Here is a 15,035-nt window from a genome sequence, read left to right as displayed (position 1 = left end):
ATTCTATCTTAATTTGTTTGTGAGATATGAACATTTGAATATTGGTCATTTTCAGGAAAAAACTGAATTTTGAGCAAAAAACTGAGAAAACTGCATTTTTTTCCAAAGATATTGATTTTCAAGATAAAATTGATTTCCTATTTACATTTTTGACTCTTTCTCATTTACCAACAGTAACACTGTATTCCAAATCACAAAATAAAATAATAATAACAATAATAATAACAAACAGCGCTAAGATATCCCATCATTCCACAAAATATTAGAGGAATCTACACCAAACTTTAGACCAAACATCTTCTAAAGCACCAGGTTCCTTCTAAACTTATCACATTTACATACATCAGTTATAAGTCTTCCACATAGTAGTTTAGTTTTTTGATATAAACACTTCAATATTCCTCATTTTCAAGAAAAAAAGAAACAAATGCACTAAATACTGTAGGTTTCTGGCCTTTCCTTGGCTGTACCACATCCTCCTGTTGGCCTACCTGCTGTGTTTGATCTGTAAATAATTATATGGACATCTAGTTATTTATCTTTGTATGAATTTATGTATTTATTTATTTCATACTAAAGCCAAATCAAACAGTGTCTTACCTGTGTCCCTGCTGACATTATACAGCTGAATCTGTTCTGTGTCCTCAGTCTGAATCTGAACTCACTCTAACAGATGAACACTAGCTGTCCTTTTTCTTGTCCCATGTCTGTGTGTCTGTCTTCTCCTTGAATGTCCTCTATAAATGTCTCTTCTCTCTTCCTCCTGTCTGTCAGTGTCTCCGTGTCGCTCTGTGCCCCCCCCCCCCCCCCCCCCCCCACACACACACACTTCGTGTCGGACCTGAGCCGCTCCGTGTTTCCAGTGTTCCGTGTCCGTCTCCCTCACCTTCTATTTCTCCGTTTCTGTCTCTAAATGGTTCTTCTGTAGCTCCATCATATATTGAATTGTCAGACTCTGTCTCCATAATCATCTTTAAGGCTTTTGAAACTGCGTGCGGTTCCTGCACAGTCTGCATTTCCTCATTCACTGACTGCTGCTGGATGCATTGCCATGGGATACGGAGACTCCAGTGCAAAAACATTAAACCTGGTCCGTCATTTTTCCGAAAAAACTGCTTAATTGTTTGTTTCTGGACTAAGGAAAGTAATTCACACGATCCGCAACAGCTTCAACTACAGTATAACAGTGAAAACACGGAGTGACGGAAAATCTCATCATTGGCGGAGAAAGAGTTAAGTTGTGGAAAAAATGCCATATTTATTTATTTTCTCTCCCTCCCTCCATGAGTCTATTACAGTGTGGCAACTCTACTACGCAATTTTGAAAACTGCACATTTCTTTCAGCTACAAACAATGCTTCATTTACGCGTTGGTAAGTGCCGGTGAGATCAAGGCATTATTTTATCGGTTTTAATGAGAGGCAAAAAAACTGATACCGATATTCACCGATATTACATTTTTATGCCAATATCGACATCCCTATAAATAAACAATTTCCAATAACTTTAAACTCAACTTTAAATTTTAAAGTCCACTTGGGACGAACAACAATCATTAGATCTAGGAAAAGTCATTTTAGTTGCTTCTGATGCTTTCCACATTGATTTTACTTTAATTCGTCATAGTGGTGCCCAGAAAGGCTGGGGTGCTGAGTCTAAGCCTTATAATGGCAGGGAAAACTTTAAATACCACTGTAAAGTACAGTGGCATGGAAAACCTTTTACTGGCAACACTATTACCAAGCATTACTGTCCTACTGGGGCAGGTTTTCCACTAAAATATGTGTGATTGACCACAAACTTACTAAACCATAGACACATTGGAAGATTTTGAAGAATGTTGGTCTGTACAATAGTCACATTGCACTATGTGAAATGTCAAGTAAGGAAAAATAACTCGTTCCTAGGCATTGGAATCGTTAAGAATTTAACGATTCCAATTCCATTATCGATATTGCTTATCAATCCGATTCCTTATCAATTCTCTCATCGATTCTCATTGGGTGAGGGAATAAAAGAGTACAAATGGGTGTGTTTGCATTAACTATCTTTTATATTTCCATCTCTGCACAGAAAATATAACATATACAGTATGTACAAATAATAATAACAGATGACGCTGGGCCAGTTTGAGGGGGGTTGCAGTGAAAGTGAAACTAAAGACGCTTTACTAATTCCTCTATTGCCGCATTTCTACTACGTGGAACCGGTTCAACTCGGCTCAGCTTGTCTCCTGTTGCTGTGCACCTCATTTCCTTTCCCTTCTTACCTTCGGAAACTTGTATTTGAGGAGTTACGACGCTTGTTGCCCACACTGGAACCGGCCCAGCGTTCACTCTGCCACTACATTCACAAGCGCCACTAAGTAGAGTATCAAATACGTGACATTCCTGTAAATTAATCACATGCTGTGGACAAATGTTTGAGGATACTGGATTCCACCCTTTTGAAGACATGAAAGCTTTGCAAGTGTTCCAAGTAAGTGGACCTGGTGTCCTCTTTTTAGACCGTTTCTGCCTCAACGCCATGTTGGCCACGTTCTGACCAAAACAATGCAGCGTGCATGTGATGTCATCACACATGCACAATGAAGGCGGAATCGATAAGTAGAATTGTCAAGCAGGCAGGCAAATGATTCCAAGGAATCGAGCTACTGGGAACCAGTTCTCAAAAAAGAACCAGTTCTCAATTCCCATCCCTACTCATTCCCCAACATTTTTGTCTCTTGAAACAAAAGGAACATTTACAGGGTTCTTATTTCTACTTATTAACAACAAGTCTGTAATAAAACATGATTTGCTTCAAATTAAAAGAACTTCAGTATAATCTGAATTAAGATTGGAAAATTGGTCTGATTTATATTGCTGATATGGTTGAAGGTTTTATGTAGTCTGCTGCTGGGTGCTGGTCATTTGTTGTTGCTTGGTCTCTAAGCTAACAGCAGCTGGTGGTTGCACATTGTTACTGCTGTAGAGGAGCAGAGGAGAAGTACTAAAAAACTCAGGGATGTGTATAAGAACTGCAGAAAATTTTTAGAAAAACAGATCCAAATCCTCACATAGAAACATACATACATACAGGCAGTTATTATGGACTGGGGCGCTGCTACCAATTGTGGACCCCATGGAAGGTAAGCATTGTGGGCCCTTTAGAATATACATTATCTATATTTTCTGTCCGACAACAGAAAAGACTTCTGTTGTCGGAGTGTGTGTGTGTGTGTGTGGATGTGGGTGGGGGGTGTGTATATATGATCGTACTGTAACAACTGTACTATGTGGTATAGGGGTGCATTTCATAAGTATGATAACAACCGCAGTGGGTGTGAAAACACAAGTAAAACCTAATTTTGAATGTCTGACTCCCAGCTTCTATGCCTCTCTTTTACTGCGGAGCTTACACGAAACTTTCACAACTTCTATCCTATATCCACTGGGCCCCCTGGAAATGCTGGGCCCCATGAATTTGTCATGTTTACCCCCCCCTTTACAGCACCTCAGATTACGGATGTAGGCAACAGACAGTCAACACAGACTCAAAGCACATATAAATGCTTTTAACTCAAATGCATTATTCTGCATCTTTTTGGCTGCTCGATACAAGGAAGTAGCTGTCATGGTAGAGGTGGATGTTTTTTAATGTTTTGAACAACTTTGAATAACTTTCAACTTTCAAAAACAAGATTAAAAAATATTCTTTCTTTACTGAAACTGTATATTTGACTAGAGAAACACATTCACAATTAATATTTCATGATTTTTAAAGAGTTTAACCTTGATTAATCAAATTAATTTAATATATTGCCCCTACTTTGTTCTTGGATTAGTTCGTTCTTCACAGTGAGTCATACAGGTAGTGATATACTTTTTTTTTTTTTTTTTTAAACCTAGTCTTTGAAATTACTGGAGTGGCTGCTGTGGTACAACAGATAGAATGTCCCCTACATCCTCTGACCTGCATTCATGTTTGTTGACAGAGTGACCTGTGATTAAAGCCTCTATGCCTTGTATATTTTCCTCAGCCCCAAATCGGATGTTCTCATGTGCAAGTCACTCATGGAGGCAGATTAATTTCACGCTATGCTATGAGACCACCTTTGAACTGTGTAGTGTGTAATAGCTTTGCCTGCTCTGTCTCACTGGCCAGGAACTATGGATTAGAACACTGAATGATGGCCATAAACCGTCACACTGGGCTTTTCAGGCCTAACATCAACATTCATCCTGACAGTTTTCCACTCCTAGCATCTCTGGCTTTTTCATCCTTCAGACCCAGTGGTAATAGAATTTTAATTACACCTTTAATCACAGCCAGCATTTTGCGATTTCCATCTGGAGCCATCTATTATCACCTCAATTCAGAGAAGCAAAGTTTACAGAGTCCTTGAATTTATGTCAAGTTCACTGAGTTTGTTTAAATCTGCGCTGTGAAGGTTTTTAGCTTAAACATGTGTTGTCTGACCACTTGTCTACACACATTTTTATATATTTGTGTTTATCTGCTGTTCATGTACAGTATGTCCATGTGCTTTATCTTGCTGTTCAGGTAAAGCTCCTGGACTGTGTCTCTAACTTAGCCAACCTGAGTGTGAGGCAGGAGAAGGATGTGGAGATAGCTCGTTGCGGAACTCTGGCCCTGTGGAGTTGCAGCAAGAGCACCCGGAACAAAGATGCCATCCGTAAAGCAGGGGGTATCCCTCTGCTGGGACGCCTGCTCAAATCTCCACATGAGAGCATGCTGATCCCGGTCGTGGGTACCTTACAGGAGTGTGCCTCTGAGGTAATGTATAAAGCCTTATATGACACAAATATAAAACCTGGCTGCTTATGAAGGTAGATTTGTTTCTTTATTATCCAATCAAAAGAAAAGTTGCCTTAACCCAAAAAAAAAAAAAAGTTCAATTAAAAAAAAACCTTCACTTTAATTAAAAAAAAAACACCAACACTTTTCAATCAAAGAAAAAAAGTGTTTGGATGCAAAAAAAAACAATATTTGAGACCCAAAAATTGCATTTGAAGACTTTTTTTCTTTGATTGAAAGGAGTTATTTTTTGATTGAATTTTTTTTTTTTTTTTTTAATTGAAGTCATCTTTTTTGGGCCATATTATAGGTAGGATATTTGTGTCTTTATTAGTCAATCCCCAAAAAATATTACTTCAATCAAAAAAATATTTTAACTTTACTTAAATAAAAAAATTCCTATCAAAAAACACTTCACTTCTGTCAAAAAATATTTTTAATCAAAGAAAAATGTGTTTGAATGCAACAAAAATATTTAAGACCCCAAAAAATTGCATTTGAAGACATTTTTTCTTTTAAGTGAAAAAAGTTTTTAATTCTTTTTTTTTTTTGTTTGGACGCAAACATTTTGATGCAAACATCCCGCAGTGGGTGGATGCTTCCCCCATTGGTCAGACATGTTTGAGTCAGAGCCCTGTAGAGGGTATGCATGTCACATCACTGCTAGTGGAAGTCCCTGCGGTTACGCCCACTGAGTTGCAGAAAGAGGGAGATGAGTAGCAGCATTGGCTTCAATACCGTCTAAACTTAAGAACAATATTTAATAAAAAAATGGGGAAGAGCTGTTGTGAGATTGATTGTATGAACAGGTTTGAAAAGCAGTCGGAGCTATCATTTTACAGGCACCGAAAGACAAAGAAAAGAGAAGTAGAGGGATCCACAAATCCAGGAAACCAAACCTAGATTTGTGGATCCTGTTTCATGTGAGGTAACTTTAATTTATGCTGTATTTTGGGGTAAAATCATACCTCAAATTACGTATTGTTTTGGCTAATGTTACTTCTTAGTAAAGTTCTTGGTTTCATGATCAGATCTTTCATGGTTTTTGTCTTCATTTTGTGAATATGAACCTTGTGCTCCTACATGATTTGTAAACTAACTTAAACTGAGGCTAACCCTAGTTTTTCAAATACAGGGGTACTCGAGCATAAAGCTATGATGGTATATTAGGGCCACATGAGAAAATAAAAACACTTGTCATTACGAGTATAAAGTCATAAAATATGGATATAAAACCCATAATTTTATGATGAAGTCGAATACAAAAAGAATCACATTGTTATGAGAATAAAGTCGTAATTGTAAAAAAACTCATAATTTAACAAAAATGTCATTCGTTTATGAGATTAAAGTCATCATATTCTGACAATAAAGCCATAATATTACAAGAATAATGTCATAATTTAAAAACAGGTGGGAAAAATATCATGATTTACAAAAATAAAGCCGTACCCTGCTCATCCAAAGCAGTAGTATCTGTGTTGTACAAAGTGCTTGATATTAATTAGATGTAAATATCCTCAGTATCAGTAGATCATGCACACATTCACTGGGGTCAGTACACTGTCTACTGTAAATGGACTTTGGATCAGTTGGTTTTCTGCCCTAGTTTTGGACCCTGGTTGTCAGTAATGATGAAACATATATTTGTTTCGGGTAAAAATAGTGATGATCCCCTACACCCTGGATGTCAGGATATGCGATTTCGGACCACATGTCAATGTTTGTGATCCACTTGTTAATTGGTAGCTTGTATGGATCCATGTCGAGTCCAATTGTCCTTAATTTAATTTCATATTTCACATTTTCCCATTCTCGCTCTGTTTACTGCTATACTCTGTCATGTTTAGCAGGTTGGTTTTTGCCACTCAGTCTGATTTACAGGGGCGTGGCGCAGGGGGGAATTGATGTATGTGCATACCCTCTATAAAGAGAGTAACAACATCCTTTGATGTCGCCACTCTGGTGATCATGTGGTTCATGTAAGCCTGACTTGCTCCAAATGAACTAAGCACTCCCATGCTGTTCAATGAGAGAAACAGTAGTGAGCATGGTAACTCTAAATAAGCCACTCACATCCGTAGTGTCACTACTGTATTTATTGTTGTGTGTGTTATACTTTTGAGTAGTGTGGTTGACCACTGAAAGGAGTACATTTATTACTTTGAAAACTTAAATTTTGGGGGGAAAGGTTGGTGTTAGCTTGGATAGGCTACTTACGTGACAGGTGCTAACTTTACAAGTTCATTCATTCTGCAATTGTACTGTACTTGTAAGGAGAGAGACAATTTACCATTTTTAAGTTTTACTATTACAGGACTGTGGTACAAGCAGAAAACAGTGGTTAGCTGTGAGAACACTGTGTGTCTGCCAAGCTCTGCTCTCCTGATAACACAAACAATATGGCATTAACCAGCGAATAGCATAGCAGCTAACTTAGCATGTTACCATTAGCACAGACACTAAACTCAATGAAAACTCAACAATAGCAAATTCAAAACTCAACACAATTCTTATAGGATGAGTCAGATCTTACAAGCGCCAAGTGACAGAAGTTTTGCTCCCTTTAACTCATGAATAATAACAGTAATGAACTTTTAATGGCAGAGCTCAGCTCTATAGCAACTCTCCTCCTATGTAGCAAACAAACACCACCAGGTTCAGCAAAACAACTAAAATAAAATCCACTGATAACAACATTTGTACTAATGTTACCTTATCTTAAAAACTCCATAATTTGTGGTTATAGTGGTTAGATCTCAACAGCTGGACAAGTCAAGCTAGAAAATAATAGGGCTACAGATTAAAATCCAACGTAACAGTTGTTTAACCCTTTCATGCACTGTCCACTCCAGTGGACAGTTCTTCTCCAGCTGTTCTCTTGTATATTCATGGGTTTTGTTGTTTTAGTTCCATATCAGCCAACACAGTGGACGCTTATGCACCATGCCATACTCTGTAATTCAGATCATTACTGTAACTTTACTGTTCTTGATAAACCTGATCTGCAGTAACATGTTTGAGTGTAAATCAATTGTTATTTGTTAGACCAAAAGGTTATTTTTTGCATATTATCTCCATGAAGTTAGTAATCACCAGCATTAGAATATGTTAAAATGTGAGAAGACATCAGATTAGCAGCATTAAAAATGTTTTTATTTCATTGTTTTCATATCACTTTCTGATATTCGGTTTTAAACACGTTTCTTTACTTCAAAAATTAAATGCATGGATATTTTGTAACTCCACAGAAAAAAAAAAACTCGATCGCATTGTTTTTTTCATGGCTAAACACTGAAGAAAAAAAGTCTTGACTAAGGTTCTCATAATTCGTGCATGAAAGGGTTAAGATATAAATTTCTACAAATGCTAACATACCAAAGAAAACAGAATTTACAACATAAATGTCCACTAACACAGGAAATATACTTTATAATTTGAAAGATGACGATATCTTAGCGCTGGAATTGCTAGATCAGCTGCGATGTGTTCCGACAGCGTTGCACTCAGTGTAGGAACTACCAGCCTCTCCAGAACCCGGAAGTAGGTCCATATTTCATCCCCCATTTTTTACAGCAGGCGTCTGCACAAGTGTGGCTACTCTGATAAATATATCAAAGACTCTGGTTTGAGTGACAAGTGTCTAACCAATGACATTTAATATAGGATTGTCTTTGTAGAACGTGAAAGTACCCATTTGGCAAAGTACAGGTATGCGGTGAAAATCCGTCTTCCATCTCCATCCTATTGATACGCACAAACTTTTCAAATGACAGTATTTCTTTTCCACAGACAACATTAGATGCCTTTTCAAATGTACACCGAGGGGAAAAAATGCAGTTTTGTGGGATGTAAATAACGTAAACAGCGTAAGATCCATCCGTTTCCATTATAAGCTGCTGTGGTGATGCAGGTGAGACAGCGGGCACATACTGAGACACTAGCATGAATTCTGAGAAGCCCCTGGCTGTGGACTGTAGAATGGGGCATGTACTTGGACTAATATGCTACTACATAGTGTGTTTTACTTACTGTTCGTGCTCCTATCTCCTATCAGTTACATTGGACTGTTTGCTAAGTAAGCACCTTGTTCGGCTGGGCGCTTTGGACCATACATGCGGCACTGGTGGGTGGCACGGAGCCGCTGCAGCACCACTGATGGCACTGGAGCTCCGGTCAGAGCCCCGTTCGGAGTTCTGGTTGAAGTCCTGGTGGGAGGCCCAGTTGGAGTCGCAGTTGGAGTCCCGGTTGGAGTCCCGGTCGGTGCCTCGGTGCCACTGGTGGCACGGATCGCTGGTGCCATGGAGCCCTGGTGCTCTGGTGCCCTGGTGCCATGGAGCCGCTGGCTCTGTGCTACCCTCCGGTACCGCATGTATGGCCCAAAGGGCCGAGCCAAACAAGGTGCTTCCTTAGCACACAGCCCAATGTAATTGATAGGAAATAGAAGCACGAACAGTAGGGCCCCATCCCAATTCACCCCTTAGCCCTACCCCTTGAAACGGAGCTGTGAGGGGTAGGGGTTGAAACATTCCCTTATGAAATGGGACAACCCTTCGCGACCTGTTACATCATCATCAGTCATTGATGCCGCTATAAACAGATGCGACAGCTTTGTTTCTGAAAGTATTCACTAATGCCGTCAGTATCTTTAACCATCTCTGTTGCATGGGCTTTGGTCATCTTCTTTGTGGCTATCAACTATAAACCGCAGAATCGCGATCAATAACACATTGAAACGGCATTAAACGAACGACTGAATGTTTTTTTTTAATTGAAAATATTTTTTTTGGTTAAGGCAACTTTTCCTTTGACTAGATAATAAAGAAACAAATCTATCTTCATGGATGCTGATAATATGTTGGTTATTTTATATACTTCTCTTATGGTCAAGAAATCCTCGGAAAATAAGTTTGAGTAATAGTGTCTGAGAGGCTACTTTTGAAATGTAATAGCTTACAGATTTCTAGTTTCTCTCTTAAAAATGTAAGAAGTAATGTAATATTTCATATTACTTCATAAAACAAATTAAACTTAATGAAACTATTCTGCCTCTGCTTGTGTGTACAGCGACCAGCATGGCAGATAGACAACAGGCCTCCCAAGAAAAGCCAGACACTGAAACTTCTCTCCAAAGCTTTTACTTGAGATTTTACTGTAAAACTGCAACATACATACAAAACATGTCTCAGTTACGTTCATTTCTCCAGCACATTAACATAGGATTATACACTCAAATGAATAAGAAAAGACTGCTAGCTCGATGCTAACACAAATGAGAAAACCCATAGACACGCTAACGATTAGCATTTACAGATCAACTTAAGATTCATAACGTCTTTTAATCTAGCAATAAAAGTTCACATCAGAGAGAAGTTCTACTGTTCATTATCATAACAACTGAACATAAAATACTCACAGCAGTGGCGATTTCTCATAGACTGCAAGGGAAGCCCGGCTTCCCCTAAAATTACGAAAATTAAATGGTTAAATATGTTTGGTTGTGTTGACATTTCATTGACCACAAATGTGTTAGAACACGTTCATCTACCAGACGAGTTCGTTCAGAATCTGCTTTATCATAAATCAACGGACGCGATGTTCACTTCTCATACATTCCCGTTGCGCTGTTTTCTCATTTGATCTCTGCTCAGTGTATTTGTCCGTAGACGCCAGGCGTCTATGGGCTTCAATGGGACTGAGTGGAACAGTTTTTTTCATTGCCTGAAAACTGGACGGTAATTGGATAAATGCCACGATGTTGTCCCGCCCCTGGATGCCGGACGTCTCTGGGGGTAAATGGAGCTGTGGGTGGAGCTCGGCCAGGCTGGACGCCAGAATCCCACGTGCTGATTGGACGATCAGTCGAAAGGCTGAACCCCGTTTGATTGACAGCTATTTTGAGATCTACTCCTTCACTGACACAGTTCAGTTTAATACCGTCGCACATTCTGCTGCGAAATCAAGAGAGAAACCACTACAAAATTACTCGTTCATTTCTTGCACTGTAAATAAAACACACTCATTGTACTTCCTTGTTTCAATTTAACATAATTTCAGCATTTTCTTGTTTCAGTTACATAATTTAATCATTTCTTGTTCGAGTTGAATATCGTTTTGTAGATAGTTAAATCAATCAAACTGTCGGCTAGGTCGGAGTGAAAGGAGCATCTCTGGTTTAAAAAGGCTGAAGTCTTACACTCACAACACAATGGGCCAAGGCAATCTAAGCAGAGAGGACACTGGTCCAGTCCCTGGAAAAGACGCCTACTTGGTACGATAAGGTCACTGACCATTTTCGGAGGGCCGAATGTATGTTTAAATAACAATTTTTAAAGTTTAAATGACAATTTTTTAAATTTTTTATTTTTTTTATGTAAGCTGACAATGAGCTTCCCCTGTCTGAAAGACGAGCAGCCGCCACTGACTCACAGACAAACATTCTTTCTGGCCATACAACAGAATGAGAAAACGTGTTTGCTTTTTCCTTCCCATGTCTGCACTGGCTACGGCAACACCGAAAGTACAAAACACACGCAAATGCAACTCACTACGACCACCAGAGGGCCCCCTTTGCTTACTTTTAACAATAGAACATCACAGAAACATTACATATAATCACTTTTCTGAGCTAATGTCCTTCCTTTCAGCATCTAGTTACCATTCTAATTCAATGAATTTTGGCACAAAAATGCCCTCAGTGCCCTCAACAATTAGTCTTTAATTGATGTCTGACATATTTTGAATTAAGACTGGAAAATTAAGTTTTAAGCAAAATCATAGAAACAAATCACTTCATACTTATAAGTGTTTAATCTTAAATAATATGTTCAGATTAGGGATGCACCCATCATGAAATTGGTCAACACAGATATCTAAAATGTAATTTCAGCCTATAGCTGATGCCAATCCTGATTTTACTTTCTCTGTCTTTATTTTGCTTTTTTATTTTCCCCTTAGCAAAAAAATCTTCATTATAAATATAAAAATAGTTGGTATTTTAACATCTTTCATCTTTTTATCACATTATGAACAAACTCAGATACAAACATTCAAATTTATGAAAAACCTTCAATATGATATGACAGCCATTGATGAAAAGACATCTTAGATGCCAAAGCAGATGTTGGCCAGTAGTAGAGTATGTTGGCTGATACTGGTGTCAGGCCATATTGGTTGATTAGTAGTTCAGAAAGTTCAGAAGCCTCTAATCACAACATTTTAATTAGTAACTACAGTTTAATCACAAATGTTACTCTCCCTGAATGGAAAGGATTACAACTATATTTATTTGGTTATTATAATTCTGTTACATGTAGGGTAACAGCTAATTACTTCCCAAAACTGATAATATTTCACAGGCTGTAAATTTTCTATTTTTTTGATCAGTTTAAAAAGAATTGCAAAGTTTTCTAATGTAATTTACAATAAGAATCAATAGCATTGTATTATCCATAACCATCCAGGCTAAGTTACGATCTTATGAAACTATATTGAAATAAAACTACACAAAAACAGAAATTATATATTAGATAAACATAATATACAGTATCAAATGCCGTAATTGAAAAACACAAATATTTGTAGTACAAATGGACAATGGTGGAAAAAGTTTTCAGATCCTTTACACACTGTGAAAATCCTCAACTATAAGTGAATATTCTGCATGCAATACTTTGCACCTGCATGAAAAAGTCAAAGGAGTCACCGTGCAATAAAATGGTCCTTGTCAGTTTTATTATTGTATATGATTATTTTACTATTGCATTTATGTAAATGATACATTTTACCGCTGTACATGTTTAAGACTATGCTCATTTGAATGACTTTATAAACTACTGACTAGCTGAATCTACAGAAATGCATCACATTAATGTTTGTAGCACTGCGAGAACCATGTGTCTTTTCAGTTTGGTTTCCAGCTAATCAAAGAGTTTTTAAAGAGTTTATTTAGTTGAAGAAGAATGAGAAGGGAACACTTTATCTTTCAGTTTATGTTCATCACAAACATCCAAAATCATCACGTTTGGTGATATGTGGTTTTTCATTAGACAGGAAGAGGATGGAAAACTGTAACTGTAACTGAAGCAGTCAGACACATGTTTGCATCAGATGTAGTGGAGTAGAAGTAGAAAGGAGCATAAGATGAAATTTAGACTTAAGCACAGTACTTTCATTCCAGCACTGCATATAGGTTGTGCTTTGAATAATTCTTGTTTAGAGTGTTTGGTCTGCTGTTGTGTCTTTACAGGAGAGCTACAGAATTGCCATTCAGACTGAGGGTATGATCAAGGATTTGGTCAAAATCCTAGGCAGTGACAATGACGAGCTGCAGATGCATTGTGCCAGTGCAATCTTCAAGGTGGCTGTTTTCTTCATCACTGCACCGAGTGTTCATAAACAGAACTGGAAAAAAGGATACCAAGTAAAACTGCTTTCCTGCTGTAGAATCACTGTAGCTCTTGTCTTTTCATTTTTGTACCTGAAGTGTGCCGAGGACAAGCAAACCCGTGACTTGGTTCGCGAGTACAAAGGTCTGCAACTGCTAGTTTCACTGCTGAGCAAAGCAGACAACAAGCACCTCCTGGCTGCTGCCACTGGGGCCATCTGGAAGTGTTCCATCAGCATGGAGAATGTGGCTAAGTATGCCGGGTCTCACCTTATTACCTCTCATTAACAGACATGAACTCATGCACACACATATCTAACATAGCAGAGATACAGAGCACATTGTGGCCATGTCTTCTGAGATCTATGATTATGTGTTTGTAATTAGTGGTAATAGATTTGTATGACTTTGACAAATCACTCACTAGTCAGGAAAAGCAATCTAGTGAACCTCATTGTACAAGGGGGTTAATAACAGGCAAGTATTTTACACATGTGCACATGTTTGCAGAGCTAATGCGGTTAACAGCAGGCTTGAAATAGGAAAACACTAATAGCAGCAGTGAACACAGAAACACGGGGGCTCAACTGACTTGCGTGCATTAGCGTCGTCATGCCATCAGAGCATATGCTACTTTTATGGGGGTTCTCATTCATTCATGACAAGATGTTTCACTTTTTCCACTCTTGGGCTGTCATATCTTAGTTTCTTTTATTATTGTGTCTGGTTGAATTGATTATTTAGGGAAAATGTAAAGTTTTTGTACGGATTCTATTAGCTCTGATCTTTTATGTGACTATTTCCCGCTAGAATTTACTCTTTTCCACTGTTAACAAAGGATGAAGTAAACGTGTTGATTTTATAGACTACAGTGATGTGTTACTCAAGGCCCTGGTAGTATTTAACAGAACTGAGGCATACTGAAGGAATCAGCCTATGCTGCTTGGTTGATTTTCTAATGTCAGAGAAGACGCAGGCTGACAGAGCCTTTAATCATTTGTCATGTAAGGCATGAGGTTTATTTAAGTGTCATTTAGCCTGGTTCCTCCCGCAGTGACATTTCTGGAATGGTTTTTGACTTGTACTTCAGTGTCAGATGATTTTTAAGTCAGTAATTTTCCTTCTAAAATAAATAATGCTCAGGAGCCATGCCCTGGCAGCCTGATACATTTCCACTGGGGCTCCCCTGAAAGAGATTAGATTTATTTATTTTTTATTCGGTGTGAGGTAGAGGATGTAACTTACAACCCACATGTTCTGACCTAATGCCTCGGTAATGTATTAATCTATTCAGAACCGATTCTCTTCTCCAGGAAACTGATAAGACATCTTTTAATCATTTTTATGGTAAAGAGTCTTTCTGAGGCTTTGTGCAATGCTCGTTTCCTCTGACTCTGTATTGTTCAGGTTGCAGTGGAATCCTAAAAATAACAAAAAAAAAAGTAGGAGCACTCACACAGATCTGTCCTCACTTCATATATCAGAACTGACAGAAAGATATCCTGCATTTAAAGTCAAAGTTAAGTCCTTCCAACTGGAACAGAGTATCTGCTGCCACATCGAGTTATATGAGGAGTCCTTTACAGGAGCAGAAGCAGGACAATAGCATTGTTTTAAACAAAGATGGACAGATCACTGTCTCCTTTGCCTGTAACATTATAGAAAACCATTTAGCAAAAGTAATTCAAACCGTTATTTAAAAGAGATGCAGGACTGTTACTCCACAGAGTAGACAGGTTTATGATACTTACACTTGAATTGACAAAAAATTTCAAAAATAGGGAACCCTCCTGACTGCAGCTTGGCATAGTGATAAAACAATTTAACTGCACTAGCAATGAGTAATATG

At 38.2% G+C, this 15,035-nt stretch overlaps 1 protein-coding gene across 2 annotated transcripts in view; it reads left to right on the top strand.

The window, feature by feature from the left end:
• The window catches only part of odad2 (outer dynein arm docking complex subunit 2), a 62,692-nt gene that overhangs the window by 26,653 nt on the left and 21,004 nt on the right, over positions 1-15,035 (top strand). For both annotated transcript variants that reach the window (XM_030122884.1, XM_030122883.1), the window contains exons 12-14: positions 4,546-4,779; positions 13,049-13,159; positions 13,286-13,440. In XM_030122884.1, coding sequence (XP_029978744.1) covers positions 4,546-4,779; positions 13,049-13,159; positions 13,286-13,440 — 500 coding nt within the window. The remainder of the gene's footprint in view (positions 1-4,545; positions 4,780-13,048; positions 13,160-13,285; positions 13,441-15,035) is intronic.

Source organism: Sphaeramia orbicularis, chromosome 20 (assembly GCF_902148855.1).
Source record: "Sphaeramia orbicularis chromosome 20, fSphaOr1.1, whole genome shotgun sequence".
NCBI lineage: Eukaryota > Metazoa > Chordata > Actinopteri > Kurtiformes > Apogonidae > Sphaeramia > Sphaeramia orbicularis.
This window is presented reverse-complemented; position numbering and strand designations above follow the sequence as displayed.